The sequence below is a fragment of the Excalfactoria chinensis genome, chromosome 8 (genome assembly GCF_039878825.1).
Source record: "Excalfactoria chinensis isolate bCotChi1 chromosome 8, bCotChi1.hap2, whole genome shotgun sequence".
Classification (NCBI taxonomy): Eukaryota; Metazoa; Chordata; class Aves; order Galliformes; family Phasianidae; genus Excalfactoria; species Excalfactoria chinensis.
The window spans coordinates 24,828,142-24,855,557 of NC_092832.1; the positions used below are offsets into that span (position 1 = coordinate 24,828,142).

General features: G+C 39.4%; 1 protein-coding gene across 16 annotated transcripts in view; it reads left to right on the plus strand.

Annotated features, from left to right (window-relative positions):
• Nucleotides 1–27,416, plus strand: part of FGGY (FGGY carbohydrate kinase domain containing) — a 273,209-nt gene that overhangs the window by 163,722 nt on the left and 82,071 nt on the right. For 15 of the 16 annotated variants that reach the window (XM_072343867.1, XM_072343865.1, XM_072343863.1 and 12 more), the window contains 4 exons: nt 3,840–4,052; nt 5,833–5,944; nt 7,538–7,689; nt 14,085–14,173. In XM_072343867.1, the coding sequence (XP_072199968.1) occupies nt 3,852–4,052; nt 5,833–5,944; nt 7,538–7,689; nt 14,085–14,173 (554 nt within the window). In that variant the 5' untranslated portion in view covers nt 3,840–3,851. Of the gene's footprint in view, nt 1–3,839; nt 4,053–4,118; nt 4,381–5,832; nt 5,945–7,537; nt 7,690–14,084; nt 14,174–27,416 lie in introns of those variants that run through there. The other variant, XM_072343873.1, reaches the window with a different exon arrangement.

The window sequence follows — 27,416 nt, forward strand, 5'->3', positions numbered from 1 at the left end:
GAAAGAGACCGTTACTTTTTCAGTGCTAGATTTGGCTTGTCCTGCATTAGCAGTTTGCTCCTAGACAATAACATAGTAAATAGTAAAACTGGAGATGACTTTTTAAGCTTGTTGTTTTTCTCTCTTTCTGTTTGCGAGCTCAAATAATAACTTGTACATATGAGGCCCCATTCTGCAGCAGGCAGGAAAAGCTGGATTGAAGTTCTAGGGGCCCTTTTTTCATGGCTGCAGGAGTTTGCCAGCTATGTCCTACACATCACTACTCTGCTGCACAGACATGCGTTATTTGTGCATCGAATAGTTTGTTGTGTTTTTAGGAATATTGTGCTCAAGGTGTTGACCTGTGACTGTTCATTTTCAGGACTTCTGTCTTTAACTGCTTTCCTGGTTCTTTTTTCCCCCTCTTATACTGACTGCAGAAACTGTAGGCAAAGATTCCAATAGATAAAAAATGCAACGTGGAGTTTTACTGCAAAACAAAATTTCCTTCACGCATGGCAATAAATGTTGGTGTCCAGATTCCAAAACAGGACGTTTGTGCTGGAGGCAGAAGAGCTGGAGAGAGCTGCTTCCAGCCCGCAGGTCCATTTCTTCACTTGTAATTTGGAGTCTCCTCCTGTACAGAAGGAATGTTCAGAATAAGAACATTCATCTTCAAATTCCTAATGAAGTACTTAGGCTAAATATTTTCAGCCAGCCTCATTATTGAGTTCTGAGGTCCTCAAGAAGCACCTCTAGGCAGAGTTCCTTGTTGGTGACACTTATGACCTGGAGGTGACAGTGCTTCTTGTGGAATGTGAGTAGCATTCCAGAAAAGCCCTTGGAATCCACTGATGTTTTTGCAAGCAGATCAAATCCTTTTTAAGAGACCCCATACTTAGAACAGCATTGGCTGCTTGCTGTACTTGAGGAAACGCTTACTTTTACTTTTAGCCTTTTCCTGTAAGATTGCAAAAGATTTCTTTATAATGATAGGTGATTTTTGCTCAGAGAAATACAGTTTTAAATAGGTCTGCTGTGTTTGCTTTTTAGATCTGCCACATACTTTTGCAGAAATAAAACAAGGGATATTGGTAAACTGATAGATGCTGCTTGAGCACACAGATGAACTTGGTGTGCTGCACGCTCACTCACATGTGTGCATCCTGGTTGCTTAGTAAGGAGAAAAGAGTAAACATTACATTGGTTGATTGCATTCCAGATCTCAAATGTTTGTGGGAAGAATCCAATGCAAAGCTATAATTATAAGTGCTGAGTAGGAGGTACTGTGAGCTTAATTCTTTAACATCTGTTAAATTTGTTCTCTAACCAGCAGAATACACTAATAAGCTAACATCAGTGCTGCCCTGCAGGGAGGGGAAGTAGTTGAGAGTAGAGCTGTGTGTGAGAAGGCAGGATATCAAGTGAAGTATTCCTTTTGCTGTTTGTGAAAAGCAAGAAAGATTGGCTTATGTTAAAAAAAAAAAAAAAAAAAAAAATGAAATCAGCTTTGCAACTTGTGGCTTAGTCTCTTCTTATGAGTCAGCAGCTGCAGGCAGTGCCAAACTAGGGGAGAACTGGGAAATGCATGAGATAGCAGCAGGGATGGCTCCATGCAATTTCTTCCTTACAGTAAGCCTTTTAGCAAGTAGCAGCACCTACAGCCAGGCTTTTCAGCTCTGGGGAGGCTGAGTGCAAAATTAAAGCGAACATCATCTGTTGATAAGAATGTTTTAGAACTCTTTTTACAACTGGGGGCTAGGAGGAAGATGCAGAAAGCTGTAAGTTTCCCAGCTGACAGATGCAGTATTAATCACTGGTAGCAGGAGGACTGTCCTCTTCTTGTCGGAGGCGTTAGCTTTTGTCAGCCTAACCAGGTCATAGAGCCAGGGCCAAGCAAATAAAGCAAGCTTTCTTGCCAGTGTTCCTAGGTGTTAGCCTCATGGCATACCATTATTTTTAGCTGATTGCTCATCTCTTGAGCAGATGACCTTGCTTAGCAAGATTAGTGTGTATTGCACCTAATCTACCATACAGAATCAGGATGGTGAAGGAGAGTAGCTTGGGTTTCTATCAGTACTGAAGCGTACCCTCTTGCTTTGATAGATATATATTTTAAATCTAGTTTCTGTTATTTTTTTAAAGCCAATGATGTGTACAACTTGCTCCAGTGACCCCACCATTGTGTGTGCAGAATGCTGTGTGATAGGAGCTTTGGTGTACAACGTTACTTCTAAAATGCAGTGCTGTTGCCTTGGCTGTATGATCAGCTGTCATTGTGTGAAGGTAGAAGGAGGACTAAGACTTTGGGGTTCCAATGCTTTTTCTATCATTCTTTGCATATACTGAGCCAGTAAAATTGGTTATTGCCAAAAAAATCATATATAGGTTTAATTTGAAATGTGAACAACCTTATTGTCCTGCTAAGCAGTACTTTCAGAATCCTTCCCCTTCCTCCCTAAACAACCAGTCTTTTACATACAGATGTCATCCAGGTCACTTGTTTGGGATAGCTGGCCTGGTTTCAGGTACGGTTGTTTTGTTGCTCTGTAAATGATAATTGATATTTTCCTTTTCTCAAAACGCCAGCTGAGTTTTGTTTGCTTCAGAGTTTTGGTAGGAGATTCATACAAGCACTGACGTGGTGCTTGTGTGACCCATCAAATACTTTGTATCAGCTCTTAATTAGCATTTCCCAGATTGATTAAATGTTAATGTTAACTATTAATTAAGGGCAAGCTTAGGAATTAAGAACAGTGCATTTGTCACTATATAAAATGTCATTTATTTAAATGTGATGCATTGAAGTAAGCAACTCGTGAATAATGAAATCAATCAATTTAGGCTCACTTTGTTCTTTTAGGTTGCCAGTAACTGGGCACCCATTTCCTGGGATGTTCTTATAACTTAATGAAGTAATTTCAGCAAATTATTTTCTAAGTCCTTAAGCTCATGTGGATTCCTACTGGGTGGCTCTTAGAAACCTAAGCAGTTTATTTTTCAGTTGTTTTTTTTCTTTTCCTTGCAAGGCTCGAAGTTGGGTAGGATGTGCCAGGTTACTGCTCAGCTATCTTAATTCTCAGTATCACACCACTTTGTGGGGGGAGGAGCAAACAGTTTTCAGACTCTGCAGAATTCAGCCTGACTCACTGTCTCGTCCAGCGGTGATTTGCCACTCCTTGCCTTGTTGGCTACATGGGAGGCATCGGTTCCTGCCTCTTCATCTTGCTTCAGTTAGAGCTCAGTGGAGCCAGGCACACAACCTCTTTTGCTGCTTCAGGAGTCTAATTTGTTTGCATCGATGCATTGACATGGCTGTGGTGTTACTTCCTGTTTTTTTTTTTTCACAAGGGAATCCAATTTACTGCTTCTTAGCAGCAGAATTCAGGAAAACTCAAGAGTCTCTGGGTTGAATGTGCAAGGCATCAGCTCCCAGTTATGGCTGAGTTTGAATTCATATCTTTTCCTTTGCTCCCTGCATCCTTCCTTCTTTTTCCTCTTATGCAGAGATGATGGTGTATGACTGCTGCTCAGTCCCTTGGTTGTGTGTGTGCATGAGCTTTATCAGAGCATGCATACTCTTACATGCAAATTTACACTGTGCTTTTCAGGAACTTCTGTGCAGTGCAACTTAGATGCAATCAGAATAAGAGAACCCTAGGGGTTGAAAGGGACCTCTGGACATCATCCAGTCCAACCCCCTCAGGTTTTCTAGAGCCAGCTATAAACATTGGAGATAAAACCAGAACAACTTATGCAAGACCTGAAAACTCGAATTAATTGAAAAATGCTATGTGAAGAGTTGCTTGTCATTTTATCTGTTTCTTAAGCTTTGTTTATTTGTTTATTTTTCCTCACAGGCTTTATTGAAAATGCACAGTAAGATGCAGGCATCGGTGAAATACTATGTTGGAATTGATGTTGGATCAGCAAGTGTTCGTGCGGCTTTGGTAGACGAGTTTGGGACAGTAGTGATGCACGCAGAACAACCAATACAAATCTGGGAACCTCAACCAGACCACTATGAACAATCCTCTGCTGACATATGGGCTGCTTGTTGTGCAGTCACCAAGGTACCTGAAGACAAAGAAATGAAGGAGATGTGCTTCAAGCAGTGCTTCACAGTTTGAAAGTCGGAAATCTTTCAGTTACTGGCCTTTAACGTTCAATTCTGCCATGCTTCTGTATAACATGGAACCACCTTCCTACATTCAAGGCACCTTTAGGATATGTAGCTTCACAGTGTCTGTTATCCAAGTGAGGAGCAAAAGGCCCGAGTGTTATAACTGAAAAGAGGAGGAAAGCCTTTCCTTTTTATGTAAGGTCTAAAGGAGGACTTCACCACTGCCTTTGGGATTCACATCAGGGATTTTTGTTTCACTGCTGTATGTTTTATCCACGGTTAGTTTCTTTGAAGAGTGAAGGTTGCTCAGAACATGATAATGCGTACCTTTAGAGGTGTGCATGGTGTTGCACTGCAGCCAAAAGGGAGCAGTTATTGTAGAGAAGTTCAGTCTGTTTTATGGATGGTGCCTCATATGATCTCTATCACCTGTGAACCACATTTGTCTGGTGTTATAAAACTGAAATAAATTTTATGTATTTGTAGATAGTATCAAGCTTAAAAATAGACTGAAACAAACCTTATTATAAGGGATCCAAGGATAGACTGTACATGTTGGTAGTAAAAGTAAATGACTGACCTTGCTTGGCCGTCTACATGCAGACTATTTCATTCTCCATAGGAAAGGCACAGCCTGTACCATGATCTAAGGTTGTTTTTTAAAATATTCATGGCATGCTTTGTAATTTGCAGATGGGCAGTTTCCTCATTCTCTTGCTATTGATCAGATCAGCCTTTTCAAACATCAGTGAGCCTGGCTCTGCAGAGGTGCTCTGAGATGAAGGAGACAAGCAGTGAGGGCAGGGGAAGGAAAAGAGTAGTGTGACAGGAATGGCTGGGAAAGCAGCTTGATGTTACAGGCAGAGCGAGTTATTTCATTTTTGTCTTTGTGAATTTTCTCTTACTCTTTAAATGCAATCTCTTATATATTAGTGGTTAAAATATGGTCTCTGGAACTTTGGCTTTACAAAGACAGTAAGACATTGGCACTGTGGCAAGTCTGAAGCCTTTCGTTACAGTACTAATTAAGATAATGATACTTTTATTGTTGCTGTGAGATGGCAATTTATTACTGCATTACATCTTAGATGCCTTGCAACTTCACATAGCACTTGATCCATGTGGAAGTTATATATTTTTCTCCCGTGCTGCTTGAAGCCATGAAATAGAGATCTTTTGGGGGTGATGAGTTTTTCAGATTATTTTCTGAAAGTCTGCTTTCCAAACTCTTGATATCAGAGTTCCTGAAGAGGTGCATTACAGACCTATTAGCACTGCTTTAGGGCTTGACCAGCTTGACAGCAATTTATTTTTGAGACCCTTCGTTTTGTAACAAAAACTGTAGCACAATATTACCAGAGCAGTTCCAGAAGATCGTTCAGTTTGCAGGTGGCAAACCAGTGAAGTAAGTGATGGAAATGCATAGCCCGAATCCTGTCTCCAGGTTTCACATGCGGCAGAACTTTTAGAAAAGAAATAACAGTGCTAGAAAGATTCAAAGCCTATTAGAGAGCTTTTTGTGTACCTTTGGACACAGTTTGGAAAACCAAGTTTTAACAATTTGCTACATTTTTATTAGCATTCAGGTTGAGATATGAAGCAATACTGAATCTCTATATTTTAGTACTTTGAGATTGTATTTCTAACTTGTAACTTGTTTTCTGTGCTCACTGATTCATGTGGTAGAGCATATATATGGATTTCTTTGTGTATGTTTTATATAATTGCAGAAAGTCGTCTGTGGTGTTGATGCCAGCCAGATTCGAGGGGTTGGATTTGATGCTACGTGCTCCCTTGTTGTCTTGGATAAACAATTCCAACCTTTGGCAGTCAACTCGCAAGGTAGGACTCCAGCACAAAAGTGAGATGAGTTGCTAAATGTTTGGCATCCTAACACCAAATTCCTTCATACTGGGTCAGAGGCACTGCCTCTTAGAGAAGTCTCTGCTCATTTCTAATTTTTACGTTTTATCCTCATTCTGACTTTACTAATCATGGCTTGTCTTGTGTGTGTGAATTCCTGTCCACGCTGCCTAAAGGGATGCTAGAAATGTAGCATTAGTACACCCTAACTGCTTCTTCTGTCATGGAGTTGCAAGCCGGAGGTTGAGCTTGTGTATTTTATTACACTGGTGTCTTGTCTTTGTCTAGGACACTGCCAAACCTCTGAAACAGGTTGGTACCTTTATCTAAAAAGAAAATGAAATGTTTATTACTTTTTAAGTCGGTGCTTCAGAAGCCTTATTTTTTTTTTCTCACATAATCCCATTTATGACTGGGTGTCTGTTAACTCGGTAGTTATATAACCACAATTTTGTTGTTTTACCCTTTCTATTCTCATATTTATTTGTCATCTCCTATCCTTCTAAAGGGAAAGCAAAAACAAAAAAGCAGCTTTGTCCCCAAAATGTCCTTTGCTAAATTTAGGAAAGATTATTTATTTTTCATTTTGAGAGTCTTTGATCTGTTCAGTATCTAATGATGTCTGGGGCTATTTTGGTCTGAGTCAAAGTCAGTTCTCATTTTTTGCTGTCTTATATCCTCAAGAACAGTGATATCAAATGTAAGATGAGAACAGACAAAATATTGTCACACTAGGCATGCGCTAATCTGAGTTCGGGTAGTTTTAGAGGTTAAATTGTGTTTGAACCCATATTCAGCATGGTGTTATTCCTCATAGACCTGCCTTGGAATATGTTTTCAAGATTGAAATGCATGAGTGGCTCTTCTGTGGAGTTGAGTGTGCAGCATATTTGGCAAGAGAGTAATGTGAAGTGTCACTTGGATTATTTCCTCACCTGTTGAATAGGTCTTTTGTAGGTTAATTTAATTAAAATGTGTTTTGGTTTTTGTTTGGTTTTTGTTCTGATGTGTCACACAGACTTCCTGAATGCTTTTACCTTCCATATCCAAAATAAACATATTTTTGTAAACTAGTCCAATGAAAGTATTTTTGAAAGAATTTAGGGTAGTTTTCTCTTAACAATAGAAGAGGAGGAAGAATCCCTATTACTCTCTAGTTAATTGTCTGGCCAAGTTCATTTCAAGTTATAACATAAATGCTCAGATTTTGTCATATTTTGGGGACTAGGAATTACAAATGCTTTTTTTGTGTTTTAAAATAAATATGTATCATGTCAAGTAGTTCAGGTTCTTTGCATGAAACATACTTTGCAAGAACATAGCTTGTCACAGTTGTTGGACTCTCACTGACCTGACTAGTTTCAGTCTCAGGGCATTCTCAGCCTTCAGCATGCCTTAAAGTTGGCCAGAATTTTCTCTTTAGCTATCTACTGTGAATTATGAGCACATTTAAGTAATTAAGTTTTCTATGCAGAAGTGGAAGTGTGAAGCAACTTACAGCCCAGTGATGTAGGGTGTTGTGGTGGAGTTATACAGGACCTAAAACAATCTTTGTTTTGTTGTCTTCTAAAGGGCAGAACAATAGGAATGTTATTATGTGGATGGATCATCGCGCAGTCAGTCAAGTAAACCGAATCAATGCGACGCAACACAGGATTTTGAGCTATGTTGGGGGAGTGATGTCTGTGGAAATGCAGCCTCCTAAGTTGTTGTGGTTAAAGGAAGTGAGTACCTTTAATATTGCGTAGTGTTTTTAGTAATGATTAATATCATTTTATTTGTTAAAGCCTGAGAATGAGATTTCAGAAACAAAGTTCTTCGACCTTAGTGTTGAGCTCAGAGATATGCAAAGTACAGGAGACAAATGTGTACAGCTCCATAACTAAATGCTAGGATACTTCCAGGACACGTTTAAAATATTGTAGCTGAACATGCTTCAAAGGGGCTTAGGTTCTACTTCTGAGATGTGAAAGCAGCAGTGTCTCAGCATTGGTATCCTTGCCAGATGTACTGCCTTTGAGACATTGCATCCAACAGTGAGGGAATGTGTGGTGTCTTTGGCTGCTCACAGAGCAATCTAGTTTGAGCCTTATCAGCTTTCCAAGAAGGAACAGAACAATTTAGTTGCATGTTGTCTCTAGGAAGTAGATCATATGTAGGATGGAGTTGCTCTGCTCAAAATGTGGGACTCCGCTTCTTTCTCGTGTTTTGCGTTACAGGATTACATACATACTTTGAACAATAACTGTCAGAAAATGGAAAAGGAAAAATGTTCACCACTTGAATTTTTCAAAACCTCCTCTAGTCTAGTTTTTATGTTCCTTGTTGATGTTTGGCCAAATGTAAGGTACTTTCTGCCAGGTTCAGAGCAATGCCTTGGTTTGGAAGGGACCTCGAAGGTCACTCACTGAGCACCAAACCCATGCTGTAGGCAGGGTTGTCACCCACTAGATCAGTCACTAGATTTGGTTGCCCAGAGCCTCTTCCAGCCTGACCTTGATCACCTTCAGGGATGGGGCATCTGCAGCTTTATTCTAGCACCTCACCAACCTCTCAGTGGCAAGTTTCCTCCTAACAGCTACCCTAAATCTCCCCTATCATTACCTGGCATTGTGTTTCTGGAAAGGAATTGTTATTACTTGAATTTTCATCAAAACAATTTTAGGTATTCCTAAAGAATATCACTTATCAAATGTACTGTGAATTTTTGGAAGCAATGAGAAGAAAGGAGAAAGGGGGGAGGGTGACCGAACTGTGCTTTTCCTTTTCTGTCATCTCTTATTATTAGAATTTAAACTGAAAAAATGACCTCATTCACCATGATGAGTGAGCTGACTTAATTATACAAGAAGTAGATACTGGTCTTTATCTCTTATAATTTTCCTGTTATAAATGACTTGTGTTTATTTGTGGAGGGATGTTGCAGTTATTCTTCCGAATTACAAGTTATTCTCACCAGCTTCTTCTTGATATTCTTTTCCATGTAGTATTTGATTCGGTGCATCTCTTTTAATCTCTTTACATTTTAGTTTCTAGTTAGAAAACTAACTAGAAAGTAGAGGCTTCAGAGCATATTCTATTCATTTAATTATTTCACTTTATCCAATTTTGATTTCAAATTAAGGAACCAAACTGAGGAGGATCGAATAGGTTTCTTTGTGATCTCTTGTTTGAATTGTATTAGCTTACATTCAATTTAGTTTGAACGCTGCTGTATCGCTTTATCCCCTGGATCTGGAGGCTGGTCTACATGAAATTAGTTGGAGGTCCTAATGTCTGTGACTGAAGATAGGTGCTCATATGGCAAAGTCAGCACTGCACATGGAGTTTGTGTGTAGGTCATTTTGCAGTAAGTGATCAACTGAGTGCAGCTGCTGGCTAGCTTCTGGGGCTTTCTTGTTAACATCAGTGGCCCACTTAAAAGCAGCACTTGATTTCTTTGCCCCTTGTGTGCTGAGAGGGCCCACTGTTAAATCTGCAATACGTGTAAACCAAAACGAATGCATGATTTATCTTTTAAATTTGCTTTCTGTAGGTACAGTCACATTTGAATTTGGAATGTTGTCAGCTGAATTAAGAGTGTGGAATGTTGTAGATAAAGCTGAAAAAAAAAAGAATCCTTATCCTTTCACAAATATTTAGAAACCAGCTGAAAGATAATGCTGACAAAGTCTTCCTGAACTCTGTAAGATAAGTGAAAATGTAAACTTGAGTGAAAAAGAAAGTAGTCCTTAGTTACTGCATCTTTCAGAATAACCAGGTAATTCACTTACCTTGCTAGAATTTCCTTAGATTTCTGTTGTTTTTAGAATTATCTTGCAAAGTCTGGGGTGGCTGTTGGTTCTCCTCTAGAATTAATCTGTTAGCATTTTCCCCCCCCCAAGGTAGCAGAAAGAATCTTGTTTACTAATTTTTGGCTGGAGTTTTAATTGTGGCTTGTGCCAAAACAGGAGGATGCTTGTTACATTTTTGTCATATTAATGGCATTAGAAATCAGCTATTTCTAAAAAACATTCATCCCATATGCTGTAGCACAGTCCAGATGGGTGGAGCACGCTGAACTGGGAATAGGTATTTGCTTGGTAACTGTCCCCAGATGGAATGCAGTTTTCCTATTGTGTGTTTTCATGCCTCATATTTAAGTATGGTGAGAAATAGCAAAGAAGATCCTCCCTAGAGTGAGAAGTCACAGAGTAAATGAAGTCCCTTGCAATTAATAACTAAGATTGATAATTCTTAGTTTATTTTCTTCATATTTTTATGGCACGTTTCTCAGTGATCTTTCTATTCACATCTTCAGTTACAGCCACGTTTTTATGCATCATCATTCTTTTAGTTTGTTTTTGTACACCCATGACTTGCAGCTTTATCAGCCAGTGGGATAATTTGCAGAAACAATTAAAACATGTATTTTTCTCACTATGGAGGGGCGTTAGCTTGGCAACAGCATATTTGCTCATGCATGTCCTCTCCCTTATTGAATTTGCAGCTGAGTTTGTTTTGTTGAATAGAACTGGTAAGATTTTACCAATAAAAGAAGTCTCAACTCCATATTTAGCAAAAAGAATACAAGCTACTGGGTTTGAAACTGAATTCTTGATAAGGGCTGTTTATAAATGCTTTAACAGCTTTTTGCTATCAAAACCCATACATAATTTGGACATGTTTGCATTGTACTTTGGACTGTTCAGTTAGGCTTTTAATAGCAGTTGCTAATCAAGCAAAATAGCCTTAAAAAACCAAAAAGGATTAGCAGCTGGAATGTTTGAAACACCTGCACCTCTGAGAATCTCTCAACTCTGTTACAATATGATGAGGTTTATTCCCACAGCTTTTCCTTCATCCCTTTTTACAGCTCCAGCAACTCAGCCTTTGATAACGCTGGTGTTTCTGTCATGCACATGGCAATGTCTGACCTGGACTATGATATTTGCCTGACTTCTGGTGCTACGCCAAGGCTACTTCAGGGATTTGGAAATGCCTGCAGATGTCTAAGACAGCATCTTGACTGTGGAGACAGTGTGATGCACCAAAGCACTGCTTTCCCACCTTTGACAGTAGCTTTATCCTTACAGCTTACTTTCTCAGGTGGCCCCTCAGCCCCAAAAACACAGTTGAGGCCTTAAGGGGCTTTTTTACCAGTTATCTGAGTGCAGCTTACAGTTGTAAAATTGATCGGTTTGCAGCCTTGGCTCCAGCAAAGGTTTTAATACTGCCTACGGCTTATCTTGGGTGTCTGAGAAGGGCTCTATCACATGGTTTGGCATTAGTTCTGAAGTGTGGGAGATGTAAGTTCTAAGTTCTTGCTTTGAGTTGGAATAGGGTGTGGGACATCACTTTTCCTATATCCTCACAAGTGTGTGTATTGTCTTCAGTCTGTTCGTATAGATTGCCTGGGAAATTGGGATTCAAAATTCAGGTTGGACTGGGAAAAGCAGACTATTATTCAGTGAGTGTATCTCATTTTCAGATGACTTGGATCTTGACCTGATATGGAACTTGGATGCTCATACCAACTTTTTGTTTTTCACTCTAAACGGTAAAACATCTTTCTGATTCCATCTGTCCCTGCTGGTTTTAATCTAGGTTTCTCACACACCAGTTTGGGATGGTTTGGGAATGTGTGGGTTTTGACTGATAAGTAGCCATGAAATACAGACCAATGCTCTGTGCTAACTCATTAAGTTTTACTTCAAGCCCATTTTAAATTAATCCAGTGGCCAACAGAGTTTGGATGTAAAAGCTGTCTGTAATGACATCTAATATTTTCCAATTCAGATTTAGTCTATATTAGCAATTATGAAAGTCAGGGAAGTTTTGGTGTTTGTACATATATTTTACTTGTGGTATGGGGAGAAAGCATTCTCACTACTATTAGATGTCTGATGATCTCTTAATCTTAGAAGAAAATAACATACTTAGTAAAAGCAGAAGTTTCCAATACAGAAATAGACTACCTCAATAAGGCACTGCAGTACAAATCTGAAAGCTCCTTTGTCGCTCTCAAGGAGAACATTTCTCTTATGTGTCTCTGAAAAATCCTGTTGAGTAATAGAGCTTGTGTGAAGTTCCACATTTCAGTGCGACTCATAGGTGAACAGCTGGCATAACAAAACTGTGCAGCCTGGCTTCATGATCATCTTTTGACTTGGCAGAAATGGCATCCTCTATCCATTCCTTGATCCCTGTACCAGTTCTTCTCACTCTCACTTCTATCCTTCTTGTGTAGGAAGACTGAAAGATTCTGTGCTTCATAATTCTTAAACTCATTGCCCACAGTTACTGTAAAATCTCCAGATATTCCTGAATAACTGTTGAGAAGTGTTGTACTTTCTGGTTGCCCAGAGTGGTTGTGGAGTGACCTTCTATGGAGATACTCAAGACCCAGCTGGTTGTCTATCTGTGCGATCTATTGTAGGGTTCCTACTCTAGCAGAGGTTTGGGCCCAATCCCTGGAGGTCCCTTCCAACCCATGTGATTCTGCAATTGTTTTGTTTTTGAGAGAAAGAAGAATCCAGGGGTACCCCTCAGTTGAAAGGTTGAATGAGTTGCTTTAGAAGTGCGTTTGGCTGAGATGTGGGATATGAATACAGTACTGGGAATGTTCCCGGATCTTTTCCACAGTGCTTTTAATGTGGTCACAGATTTCTGACTATGAGTAAAAATAAATTAAATTGACTGTTAGTGAGTGTCAAAAACATGGAGACTTTTTTTTTAAACTTGTTTGGAAAAAGCATCAGGATATGCTATGGGGTTTTTTTTGTCTTTCTTTACTAATTAGTGATGACAAAGCATGGAGATGGCAAAGAATGAATCATTTGGATGCTCATGAAACAAAATACTTTAATGTCACTAACATGTGGCTTTTGGGAATTCCTCAAGTAATAGAATAAGGACCCAGGGAGTATCTCTGATAAAGCAGATTTGCTCAAAGGGCACAGTTGTTCTTAATTTAATATCTTTTATGATTAACACTAATAGCTGATCTACTTCTGTTGCTTCTTAAAGACCAATGCAGAATGATTTGTATGATTGAAGTAGGGTGAATGACCTGTATGCTAAGCTAAGATGCACCTTTTGCATTTCACAGAAAAAGTTATTTTTTTATGAAGTAGTAGCCATGTACATCTAGTGGGTAAACAGCACTCGTGTTTGGAACAGGCATGCAAAGCTTATGTGTTTTATGTTAAAAAGTTATAATAGCTCTTTTTTTGTTCAGTAAGCTATTGAGACTCTCAGTGATTTATACTTCTCAAGCCCCCCCCCCCCCCCCCCCCCCCCCCCGCTTCTGCAATCTATTTTAGGAGTCTTTGCCTGAACTTCTGAAGAGTAGATGACAATAGTAGGATATGAAATAAAAAATACATGGTATAGCAAGCAAATTACCTCCTAGATTTCTTGTATAGAAATGATGCCCCAAATAATTTCTAGGGTACCTCTCCAGCTCTGTCATAGCCTGCTAGGTGCTATGTGTGTTTTTGCTGAAACTGTGCCACCTAACAGGGCTCCGTGCCCCTGAGACCCTGCCTAGGATGTACTCTTAGATGAGCCACTGTTTCAGTTATGTAAACGACTGTTGGAGGTTTTTAAAGCAATTTGGTAGGGTTAAGCTTCAGTGGAAGCTTTACAGGTTCTTAATTGTGTTGATCAACTGGCCTAATAGATTGTAAAGCTTTGTTCTGTGCTCACAGAGGTATTTGTTTTCTTCCTGTACTCAAAATTTAGAAATAATAAAGATAAAATGGTTTATTTTGGAAAGTAAGGCCTTCTTTGAGCAAATGTTTTTAAAGTAAGTTGTCTACTGATTTTTGTGCCTGCTTCCTCTGACACTGAGCAGCTGACAGGAACTGAAAGATCCCACATTACTGATCTGAACCAAGCACCACCATTAACTCCTCTTGGGAAGCTCATATGATCAATTTATAGTGGGAGAAGGACTCAGTTCTTCAGTCAGTAAATCACTGCAAACTGAGTAATGCAGGAATACAGAGAGAAATCAGAATATTGGATTTGGAAAAATTACCATTTTCACAGAACAGTTTTCTTAATTTCCATTGAAATAAGGATGTGTTCGTGTCTGGCCTCTAATATCTGTATTTCTCTAATGTTTTTTTGTTAGAACTTACAAGAGTCGTGCTGGGAAAAGGCAGGCTACTTCTTTGATCTTCCGGATTTCTTATCTTGGAAAGCCACAGGTGTCCCTGCAAGGTATGTTAATTGTAACAGGATGATTTGGTCATCTCAGTCTATTTTCTGATGTGCGTTTCTGCTTTAATTCATTTTGACTGGACATGCTGTTACGTACATCTGTCTGTAATTCAGTCTGCTCTGAGACATCTTGAACCTATCTCCTGCTTCCATTGTACATTCCTGAACACAGTTCCTGTGAGCAGTGTAATTCACAGATACAGTATGTTGCTACAACCGTCAGTCAGTCGGTCATGTGTTCTATTTCAGAACATAAATATGTTTGCCCTTGTTGCTGTGAAATAAGCTTCTAATAATGCTTTGAAATCTGTTTTTGTTGACAAATTTATTGACTTACTGAGAGCTGAAGTAAAATGCTTCTCTTGGGTATGGAAATATCTTACAAAATCTATCTGAAGGTGGTTATTTCACTGTAAAACACTGTAAAACTGTGTCATTTCCATTGGAGTCTGTGGAGTTGTATCTCTGCAAAAATAAGTCTAAAATGAAAGCTGTAAGAAGCTGGTTTTAGTGTCTGGAAATGGAAATGCATTCATATCAGAGATATTTGTTTTTGTTTGAGTGCTCTTTCTCCCTGGTTAGTCTCCTTAATAGGCAGCTATTGCTAAATACATATCTTGCATTATACAAAGATGCTGTTTGATTTACTAGGAAAGAAGAAAACAAAAGTGAAGAGAATGGAAGCTGGTAAATACTTACACAAAGAATTGGAAGATGGTTTTGCAAATGTAGTCAGAGAAGTTTTTTCCAGTGGATATGTAATAAGCAAAAAGTTTAGGTAAGAATACCTGAGAGGTGGGGACTCAAACATACTCTGAGACTTTTACCTGCTCCCTTTAGAAGCACTGTATATCTCAGTGAATAGCATTTGCCTATGAACTTCAAAGACTGAGTTCCAGATCATTTATTCCCATTGTTCTTAAAAGATTGTTGCCTGTAATATCCCCTGTTAAAAGAGTTCAATTCTTATTATTTGTTATTTGTGTTGATGTAAGACCATGCAACTGTTTTTGGATGATCCAGAAGGTGGTTCTTCTGCATTAAAAAGCTTTACTGACAGCTCCCTGGTTAAAAGCTTGAAAACTTTGCAACTTTCCTTCTCCTGCCCCCAGGGTTACAACAAATAATGTTGGTTTGACCTCTGGGATGCTCAGGTCTTATTGCAGAAGTGCTGTTGTGGGGAGAAAGCTGTTTTTTCACAGACATACTAGCAGTGCTTTTATAGGCTCAGCGCTTTTCCTCATGGTGAGTGTGACTCACTGCTATCTTCCACCCACCATCTACAACCTCTGATCACTTTTTCTTTATATGGTGTTTTTGATGAAGTTATCTTAATAAAATCTAAATAAATGTCTGTCTGACTTAGAGATAACTGTAATATGGACACAGCGTTTTTTTTAACAGAGTTGCACTTCTTGAGACATCAGAAAAAAGAATTGTAGAAGGTTTAGATTGCAGACAGGAATATGGCTAAGCTGTGGTGTCAGGTAGAATTCACACACACATTTCTCAAGTCTTGTGTACTTAGATCCAGCATTTCTGCTTCAGAGTCACCTCCTGCTCACTGCCTGGAAATCGAGATGGTCTCTGCTGGATTTACATGGCTTAAGATGATTGGTAATCAAAGAGTGTGAACCTGTGGAGGAGGACTTGGAAATGCAGGGATGAATGTCAGGCTTGACAGTAACTGAGGTGGAGAGTGTCCAGCATTGTGCTATAAGCCACTGGTTGAGGATGAATAATTCATTATCTGTTAAAGAAAATGCTGGCAAATCATTCATAAGGATTCAAGAAGTGCCAGAATGAGTGAAGAAGACAGAGACATAGGACTCTTTTAAAGTAGCTCCCAAAACTGCAGAAGAAAAGTTGGAACAAAGTGAGTTTTCTTACAAAAGATATTTTTTGTGTGTGTTCTCACACTGCAAATGTATTAATAGCTGGGGAAAGTAATTTTTTATCTAGCAGAGACGTCATCTCATATATAGTGGTGACCCAAGTAATTTTCCTGTGGAAATACTTGTCTAGTCAGCCTTTAACTGCTAGCCTTCATGTCAGGGAAAATGATATAACAGGTGTTTTGTTGGGGAGTCTTTTGCAAACCATCTACATCCAACACAGATCTCAGGATCGTGAGTATGTTCAGAGAAAGTCAGTTTTATAAGAAAGATGTTCTTACTGTTGTGGTAATTACAGGCTGTAAACTGAAAAACAAATGGATGTGGTTCTTAAAGATTCCTAAAGCTAACTAGTATTATGCCATGTATGTTTCTGAGAGAAAGGTATCTTTTTTTTTTTAGTATTTAGTATATTTGAATCTGGGAATCCACATTTAAGTCTTCTCTGTCATGTCCCCTCTGTGATTTGGATAAGTAAATTAAATCTACATTTATGGAGATGTTCAGACTGCTGAATGCCTTTGGGGGATTTGATTGTTTTTCATTCTTGTGCTTGCTCTTCATCTGTTAAGCTGACACATAGATAGTGTTACTAGGTTAATGCTCCATCCCTGGAGGTGCCCAGGGACAAGCAGGATGGGCCCTTGAGCAGCCTGCTGATCTGCTGGGTGGCAACCAGCCCACTGCAGGGTTTGGAGCTGGATGGCCTTTGAGGTCTCTTCTGACCTAAGCCATTGTATGATTCTGTGAGATTACTTTCTTTTCCCTTTGTGAGGCAGTATGTCTCTATGATTAGTAGAGTCCTTACCAAACTTTTTCTACAGATAGGCTTGAAATTTTGAAAGAGGAACAGTTTGGAAGAGAAGTATATGGTTAGAGGTGCTGTAGAAGAAACAGACTGATGTGTAAGATTGATGATTATCTGAATGATGTTTGTGTCTTTTAAAGGATTGAGCAATAAGTAAGAAAGATGTGGTAACTGGAGCAGCACAGGCACCAGATTCTGCCCTTCCCTTCCTTCCTAGCTGTGCCATGACTAATATATACCTTTTGGCTGGCATTCTGGTGTTTGGCTGCTTCTTGTTTATATTTTGTGCCTGCTTAGAAGATGCCTAGTCGAAAAATTAGGTTCATCTCTGTGAAGAAAGGGGCTTGGGAATATTCCGAAGGTTTTCCTGATAAGCACTGCAGCCCATGTGGCAATGACAGTATCCTGATTTGCACTCGGGTTTTACATCCTGTTTATGAAATGAAACCCAAGGCTTCAGACGTGGAGACTTGTTTTGAGAAGTCTCTGGAGAAGGGGGGAATTATCTCAAAGGGCTGGTTGGGAGGGAAGCGGTGGTGGTGTTTTTGTGGACCGGACAAAGAAAGTGCCATGAATTTCCTGTCCTGAAGCCAACAGCAAGTGTCCCTGTGACAGTGTCTTTGCCAAACAAGACAGAATTCCACTTCTATTAGGCTTTTAATAAATTCAAAACATGTTCTTTGGAGTCTGGTGACACACAGACTGATGCAGTGTAAGAAAATAGGAAGCGTGTAGCTGCAAAAATGATCAGGGATGTGAAGGGCAGGTGCAATGTGAGCCGTTACTGCTCAATATTTTCTTCTTAATGATGAATTTAAAAACGGCGTGTCCTTGGGTCAGCTGAGGCTGAAAGAGCTCTGTGTGCTAAATAAGAAAATTGTTAGCAGGTCTCGTTAATGTAAGCCAGGAAGCATACAGGCAAACAGGAAGCTTTAGCTATTGTTGTTGTACAAATGCCCTTTACAAAATATTAGCAAGAGAAACTTAATGCGTTTTCCACAAGAACGGGAGCCCTTCATAGTGTCGAACTGGATCTGCACAGCGAAGAAAAACAGCCTTGTCCCTTTCCAACAGCTTTGACATACATTGAGACATCACATTTCAGGGATTTGAATTCAGATCTTCAAATATTTACTACTTTGATTTTTTTTGATTTTTCTTTTTTTCCCCCCAAGTTGTTAGGATTCTTAATTAGCTGTGACAGCATCCAGCCCTTAGTTCTCTATTGTGTTCGTTTGCTGCTGGAAATAAAAAAGTCAGCTGGGTCAGTATAGAAAAGGATTGGGGGCAGGCGCAGTAGTAGATGTATTACTGGCAGCTTGCCACAGAGACAGTGAACTCTGAGCCAACCATGAAGTCATTTTGAACTCAGGGAGTCTCACTAATCCAAGGCAATGTGTCTTAATTTGACAAAGCAAAGACTGCTTGATAAGCAACCTCTGCTAGAAACACTGTTAAACGGAGGTGGTTGTTAAGTTTAGATTGTGGACGAGAAATGTGGCAATATGAAAGAAATCATCTTGTTTTCAGGTTCTTTATACTCCCCCAAGCCCGAAAGCAGGCTTGGCTCTGCTCTCCCCTGCAGTTGGGGCTGTGCAGTGGCTTGATGTGAAATTTGAGAAACATATGTGGTTTTCTATTTCAGGAAAATGATCTCAGGGATTGAATGTGTGTTTTGTTGGCTGTTAAGCTCTGATCTTGCCTAGTGTGGTAGTTTGAGAGTGCATGTATATGTGAGTGTCTGTGTGATGGTTAAAACATTCTCCAGCACTTTTTGGAAATAAGAGTCGGGGTTTATATATTCAATGCTGCTGAAGGTCTTATATCTGCGGTTTGAAAATGCAGCACTGTAAGAAGCCCTTTAAATAAGAATGCTGTGGTACATCAGAAAATTGTTCTGCTTTTTATTATTCCAAAATAGTCGTTAACATTTGCTCGAGCAGTTGTGAGGTACACACAGTACACACACAAAGTTTTCCATGAAGGCAAAGGAGCTTTGTTTAAACAACCCTTTCATTGTTGATGCTGTGCAGGAGCAATACACACATGAACACTGTAATTACTAGTCAGATAATAATCTTCCCATAATAACGTTTGAGAAGAGATGGTTAGGAGTCCTTCAGATCCAGTTTGCTGACTTGCTCGGTAATGGTAGCATTGGATAACTGTGCTTCTCTGTAAGTGTGTGTGGGGGGGATGATATTAAAGGAGGTTGTGATCTTATGGCACTCAGTTCTGGGGAAGGATGAGGCAGAAACCACAGAGAGGCTTGTTGTCTTTCAATTCGCTTCTCTCTTGTTATTCTTTTGAACAGTCCTCGTGGTTCTCTGCTGTGTGTTCAGGGGCTGTATGTTTCCTTTGCTTTAGCTTCTGAGAACACCATCAGGGATCAGACCCTGATGGTACAAGGCATGTTATAAACAATCTGTCATCTTCTTTGAACTTGTGCTTATGTGAAGCGTTGTGGAAAGCCCCATGCAAAGCCCTTGTCCCTTGTGAAATTGGGTCTCTGTTCAGCAAGAACTGTGCAACAATTGCTTTCTTGCATAAATTTGAACCAGATAAGAAAATAGCCATGTTTATGAACTCTTGGGTCATTTACAGCCCCAGGAGTGTTTCACTGTGCACATATATAATACATGCATTCACAGTAAATTCTTTAAAACCACCCCCTGAAAACAATAACATTCCAGAAGTGTTCTCATCCAGTGAAGGAAAAAAATAAAGCTATGTAGGATGAAGTCTGTGCATTGTATTGTGTGCATATTGAGCTTAAAAGCCTTAAAACTCACTTAAACTTACTGTTCCATAAGTCTTCTCCTTTTATTTAAAAAAGAAAGAAAGAATTTACCCTTCTGCTGTATCTTGTACTTGAAAGAATCCTAATCATTCCAGCCTTAGAGTACTCTTCTGAAGTGAAAAGGTGACATTACTGTTTTATAGATTGGATAACAGCCATGTGATTTGAAGGGTAAGATTTTTCTAAGCATTGAGCTGGGTGTCCGGCTTTCTGTCTAACTTACAGTTACGAATGACAGATCTGTCTTTATAGATCGCTCTAGAAATTATTTGTTTGAGACCAATTCTTTCTCCAGATTTCCTGAACAAATGCTTTTCACCACTGGAGTGTTCCTCCTATCCTTTTTACTGTAATACATGGTTGAAGCAACAGCCTTAGACTGGAAGGCAGTTTAGTTATACGCTTGCTTTATTTTTGTTGGCTGGCTATCTAAATCTGTTTAATGTCAGTAACTTTCACTGGAAATTCTCGTCATGCTTTAGGACGACACTGATGATGTCAGAGTTGATTTACATTATCTCTTTAAAGTAGCATTAGCTTGCATAGGACTTTTTCTCTTGTTTGTATTAGCATTCATATTGTCTAGAGAGGAGCCTTTTAACTGTGAAATGTAAATATCCTGACAACCCAGACTTCAAAAGAAAGTGATTCTTTGTCCATAACAGTGATGCTACTTCTTTGCCAACTCTATAACCTTTATAATAGTGTACTTTTATGCTTGACCTGTCATCTGCATATAAAAATCATCTTAGATCAATGATACAGTGCATTCAAGAATGCTTCTAAGGAAGGCAGACGCTTCTCCATGTTCTGTCATTTCTTCTTTGTGGTAGCCCGCCTGGCACTGTAAGTAAGAGCTGGCTATTAATTCAGTGCAAGTCCCTGGCTTTGCCTTCTGCTCACATTAAGATAGTGAGCAATTCTATTGTAGCTTGCAAATTGATGTTCCCAGATAGTGACCCAGTGTTATATATGTATATATAGTGTGTGTTATATGAAATCGGCAAGATTTTGTTTTTTCCTTTCCCCATTCCTTTCTTCCAGTGCTGTTCCATTAAGCCGCTTGTTAGATGAAAGCCTGTAATTCAGTTTTCAGTGGATGAAATGTGTATGTGCTTATGGAATCAAAGGCATTCCAAGAAAGGCTGTTTATTTTCTTACTACCTTTAATTAAATTTTGATGGTAGGATTCTGACTGTCTGACTTGGGAGAAGCAGACAAAGCAATAATGATTGCAGCGTGATACACTGAAGATGACTGTAGTTATTTTTTACCATTGTTAAGAAACTGAATTCTCCTGTGGGCAGAACAGTTAAAACATCAAGTTCTGCTGTGTCCGCTAGCTTCACTTTAAAGTGAGTTCTGTATTTTGTCTTCTGATACTAGCTGGCTTCAGGTAATATATGGATTTTAGAGAGAGAAAGAGGAGTGAGCAACTTTGTTTTATTTTTATTTCTCAGTTTACTCATATTTAGCCTTAAGTTCCCTCGGAGCATCTCACTTAAAGCCTGTGTTTGTCCACTTTGTTTTAGTTCAAGTTCTGCTATCTCAGATATGTCAGCCTGAGTTACGAGCTTGCTGGTGCTCTGCAGTATGTATGCATCCTTCTGCTCTTTCTGAGTGCAGATTTGGAAACAAGCAGCATTCCTCAGAGAGCCTGTCCCTGCATCACCTGAGAGGCTGCAGTCAGCTCAGAGGCTCAGATCTGTGGCTCTTCTGCTGTCACTGCCACGCTCCCTGTGCCTGCCTGCTAGTGCAGAAGGGAGTCCATAGAAGCAGCCTTGTAGTTGCCTTAAGTACCCACGCACAGTGACTTGTCAGTGGGAAAGAGGGGCTTTGGGGAGGCCCTTCTTACTGCATAATTTGCCTGAGCAAAACTTACTTTGTTTTGTTTTTAAATGAAAAGATAACACCAAACAAATCCAAGAACAAACAAGCAAAGCCCTCTCAACCTACTTGTGTCTTATTTTTTTATTATTTTAGTTTCAAGAAACAAATTGAGCGTGCTTCCTGTCTTCATGGGAGAAGTAGATGTGCTGTTGTCCTTAACTTCTGGAACACAGCATTTGTGCATGAGGTTGAACTTTGATCTCCCTGGAAAGAAGGGAAAATGGAGTATGTAAAGAGCAGAATGCATTGCTATCATCTCCTCTTCATATTTATCCCCCTCCACTGCCATTCTTGCCCTCTGCTTCTGTCCCCCAGGCTCTGTGGAGATATAAGCACAGTTTAGATTTGGAAAGGAACAGTGCCTGCAGTCTACTTAATGAATAGTATCTTATGTCAGGTTGGGTAATGTTTGTATATGTGATGTGTGAGTATGTACATGTATCTGTGTCTCTCAGATAAATGAGAGTTCTGTATTGTTCACCATTCCTCATTCCAGTACCCCAGTAGCACCAGGCATGACAAAAATGGAAGAGCTCTCTAGATTAATTCCCATTTGTTTCAGGTTTTTTTTGTATGCTTTGTCCTGCAGCAGACGTTCATTTTGAGAATAAGGACAGTTCATAAACAGATGTTGGAACTCAACATGGTGCCTGAAATTTACTGCTGTTTCTGACATGCCTGTAACAACACAGACAATCCTTATTTATGTGGGTTAGCTCCACCAGTAATCTATCAAAGTAAATTTCCTATTAACTCTTTCTTTTTTTGGGTTATGTTATGGATCAAAGGAAAGATATGCTCTACTAAAAATGTTAAGAGTCAAAGAATTTTTAATTGCCTAACCTATCATAAGATATTAATTATATACTTAAAGCAGGTACTCACTTGATTTAACGCAAACTGAACAGTAGGAAAAGGAAAGAGGGAGAGTAAAAAGAATATGTCCAAAATGACATGGCACAAACTGTGTTGGTACTGCACTCATTTTCCCCGCTTGGGGAATATGTCTTAAGGCTTTGTGCAGCATCTCTCTTGTGCTGGCTTCCCTGAAGGGGTTTTTGTGTGTTGGTGTGTGTCAGCATGCACACATGCGTACATGCAAGAAGGAATACAGTTTTACCTTATTAAATTTGAAACTGTGCTTGGAGGAATGTTGCTCAAGAAAATCACATCGCGCCAAGCTTTTGAAAATGCAGACTGGTTCGGAGAAAGCATTTTAATATATTGAAGCCTCAAGCCATCTGCCTCTCTGCTCCTGAGAGCTCTACCTGAAAACTTCCAGGACTGAATAATTTAAGGTTTGGGGTTTTTTAATCTTTCTGCAAGAAATGCTAGTCTGATGTTTTATTTTCTTAAAGTCTGAGCTCCACATAGCTTTTTTTTCAGAACTGTTTATCTTCACTCCAGACATGAACCTTGGAAAGGTGGCAGAAAAAACAAACAGCTGCTGTGTTTTTGGGCAGTCTGCATTCCTTTCAACTCACTGAGATCAGACTTGTGCTGCGATTTTCAAATTATTTGTCCTAGGGCTTAACCACTTTCACTCCTGCTTAAAAGTGAGGAAGTTTGCTGTACCAGTGCTTGTGTGAGCTGTCATGTGCAGCCCTAATGATTCAAGAGCTATGAATATATGATGTGTTCTTAGGGCTTTTTATTATTGCTTCATTCCAACTTTACCTCCTTCCCTAATCATCTTTCCATTTTTGGACTCTCTAGGTATTTTTTTCTTTTGAACTTAATCATTTTTCTTAAGATTTTCTAGGGAATTTTGTTTTCACTTTCTTTTTGGGCTAAATTTGATGCGTATAAAGATGTTATTAATGGCCAAGGTAGAACTCTTTGAAAGCCAATCACATTCCCAAAGCCCACGGTCGAAAGCAGTCTCCTCCAGGCTTGGGATTCTTACCCTCACGTGGGTTTGCTGGTGGAAGAATGTGTTGTGTGGAGCTCAATGTAAGAGGTGGAGGAATAAGGACAATGCAGTCATGTGTGGTGAATATTCCATGGTGTTGGATGGTTGGGGCCTTCTTGTGTGTTTCTCTATCAGAGACGTAAGAGTGTAGCTTTGACTTGCATCTTATCAGTAGCCTTATCCCATTGCTATTTTTGTGATGAAGGTTAAATATATTGGGCAGGATGCTGAGACCAAATGTGTGTTTACTAGCAACTAGAGCTAATGGAAAAACAAAGCAGTCAATCCAATTCCAAAGGGCTTTTCAGTTAACCATGTTCATTCTTCTCTTTGGGCCTTTTTCCAGCAAAGCACTTAGGCACGTGCTTAAAGTTAAAGCATGTGCTTAAGTGCTTTGCTGGTCTGGGTCCTTTATTTGCTCGGCAGGCATGTTGGTATGAACAGGCTGCTGGTTGTACGAACCTTTGGGGAACTGTTCTTTTTACACTATTGATTTTTTTCCTCTGAACTTTTTGTTACTTAATGGCTCAAAAAAGATTTGTAATTTGAGTATGATATCCTATATGACACAAATAGGATTTGCAAACAATCTGTAGGCTGTCAGTGGAGATTAATAGGCAGGGTTTAAGAAGAAATTGTGTGTTTGGGAAAAATCAAGGGCAGAGGAATTTTCGTTTGAAGCCTTATTCCAGCTGAGTAACGTGGTTGGTAGTGCTTGTCATCCAAGGACATCCTCAGGCATTGGAGGTACTGTGGATCTAACCCATGGTACAGCACATCCTTCTTCACTGCCTTTTAGGTGAAAATGTGTCTTATTTATTGATTTGATAAGCTGTTTACTTTTGTTTTTCATTACTGCAGGGCTGCAAATTTTGTGCTGCCCTCTTCTTTATTCTCGTACCATCCATGGCAAGTCAAGAGAAGAGAACTCACTTAAATTCAGACCTTAGGATTTCTGTCTGCATCTTACAGCAGTGAAAGTTGCTCTTTCCACCTCTAGAGCCACTGTAGAACATAGTGCATTGATTTTTGTTTCTGCTGTCTTTCTTAAAGCATAAACCTTTTTATACTAAGGAATGACTTAATTATGCAGAATGCTTATGCAAAGAAGAGTGGCTTGCCTGGTATAAATGCTCCAGTTGACATCAAAGGCATTGTGTTATTCGTTCAGGTCAGGTTACATGTAGCTAAGTTTTAGTAGGCCCAAGCTCATGGACAGAAGTTTGCATAATTGCATTTTTAAAATTGGTTCTTAATTCTTCTGACACTAAAATCTGCAGCGCTTCTATGAAGTGTGATCTTTCTAATTTCATCACCGTGTTCTTTCACAAGTATGGAAACTCTTGCCTGATTTTTTTTCTTTATAAACATATAAAGCACTTAAGAAAGTTTAGGGCACTTGTTTTGCTTTTTTTTTCCTAGCATGTAACATAAGAATTTTAATTTGACTCTCTAAGTCCATTCACTCTCTGCAGCATTTGTGAGTTCATTTTCTGCAAGTATTGCAGTATAATTCAAGTCTCAAGAAAGGGCAAGGAGTGCTTTAGAATTGTTAGAGCTGCATGAAGGTTCATTACAACTGAGAACAGTGGTAAGCTCCACCCTTGTAGTTCAACCATCACCTTTCATAGTATTTTATTCTAAGGCAAGCTCGGGCATTACCCAGCTAGCCTGGGAGGGTTTGCTCTGTCTCTGAGAGCGTTGTGGATGTTCATTCCCAGATCAAGTTGGTTTTTAGGTTTAAATGAATATGAAAACCGCTGATATCCACCTTTCCTTTGTAACAGGCTCTAAGCATCTGAAATGGGAACAGTACCGTTCTTACAGCCATCCAAGGGACCTGCTTGTTGATTTGTTTCATTGTTAGAACAAGTCAAAGAGGAGGTTCATTTTCTCCGGTGTCTTCTGTCCAGCGGTAATTGTATCAGAGGGAAAAAAAGAAGGGAGGAATTCTAGAACTGCCAACAATGTTGACTCCCTACTGAGGGGGTAGTTCTTTTGATCTTGAAGTAGTGAGAGTTTATATTCTCCTGTGTTATCGGTCTCTGCCGTTTTGACTGGGACTACTGCAGATATTCACATACCTAATTGTTAGTTATCTTTTTTTCTGTTAAGGTTTGGGCCCAGTAATACCCATATCCTCTTACAATTGCATGATTGCTTGTTTTGTTGCAGTGCTTTCACTGCTGCATTCTGTGTGGTAATTAACCCGCACACCTGACTTACCTCGATTGCAGCCTTACTTATTATCTGTATTCATGTTCCTACCAAAGTAAATAAGTTTTTCTTCCCTATTTACTTTATGGAAATGTATCTATGCTTTTACTCACCTCTGTTACCCACTTCCCAGCTCCCTGTGGTTCTGTTTAGTGGGTTTTCCTTTGATTTGTGAAAACACACAGCAATCCAAATGTCAGTGTTGATCTTGCTTGTTGTGATTTACTCAAAAATTTATGGTCTTTGTTTAATGTGAATGTAAACAACTGTAATCTATAATCCTTTATTATTATTATTATTATTATTATTATTTACAATGAAATGTATTCCAAAAACAGGCATGCTGACACCAGCATGTGAGAAACTAAAGTACAGTGTAGCATGTGATGTACGAGATTTTCATGTGATTTAAATACCTTGCATTTAAGAATAACCTTAAGAAATGTTTTTATGTTTTGACCAAACGTATCTTGTATTTAGGAATGACTTTTGATTTTTCAGGCTACAATATTATATTCTTAAACTGAGCTGAGTTCTGTGACTGGAGGTGAAACCACACCTCATTGCCTGTGCAGGAATCTCTGACATGCATTTTTGATTCAGATCCACACGGCAGCCAAATCCTGTCAACTAACTTGAATCAGGCTTGAAGGTGTTTTGCCCATGTAAAGGATAGTCTCCACCAAAACACAGTTACTAAAACTTTCTTTTATTGCGTTCCTCTTGGCGATTTTCCTGCTTCTGTTCTGGTTTCACTTAGCCTTTGTCTGGCCACAAGTGCATGTCAGCCTGGGTTCCAGTTCAGCACATGCCTGACAAAGCTGGTAAGAACTCCATTAACTCTACTGACAGTTCTTCAAATGTTTTAAGTACCGTGCAGCATTAGGATCTCAACAGTTTTGACTTTAGGAACAAATGCATTATTTACTCCTGAACTGGTAAAATCTTTCTTTATAGAGAATTTGAGAATTCTGAGAAATATTTCTCAAAATACGTTAGGTTTGTTTTCCTGCTATCCTAACTCAATAGTGTTATGAAAACAGCACAAACCATATCACAAACTGGACCATTGCTCATATGGAGATTTGCAGTGGCAGAGAATATCAGTGTGTGTGCACTGTTGCTGGCCAGACGCTGCTGTCAGCATTGTGCCATGCTTTGCAAACCTGGATGAGTCCAAAATAGCTCACCCTTTGTGCTCCCTGAAGAAGAATGTTGGTGGTGTATGGCCCACATTTACTTTTCATATGGTAGGGGGATATCTGAAGTGTCATGGAGCCAACAGCTGCAGCCTTCCTATATGATGCTGATGCTGGTTCTGTTGCATAATGAAGTCTAACACAGCCAGGAGATAGAAGGGATACACGTGGCCATGTGAGGACCAGTGGCTGAAGCACTGGTTATTTTAGACAGATGTGCGAGGTGATGCGTGTGGATGTGTGAGTAGTGGTGTGTTTCAGCTTATTGTGTAACAGGAGGAAATATATATATATTTTAAAAATATTATTGAAATAGATCTTTGACTTCCTGTTGCAGTTTAGTTTACTTGGAATATGGAGCTTGAAAGAGTCTGTTTTTTCTGAAGCGTTTCTGATGCTGCATTGGTCTGTCTGGAGGACAAGTACCTGATGGCCATCTGGATGAATGGGCTTCATTGCTTTTCATTTGCGTTGCCATTTTGGGATGATTTTTATAGCCTTTCCTTTGCTTATTCAGATTTT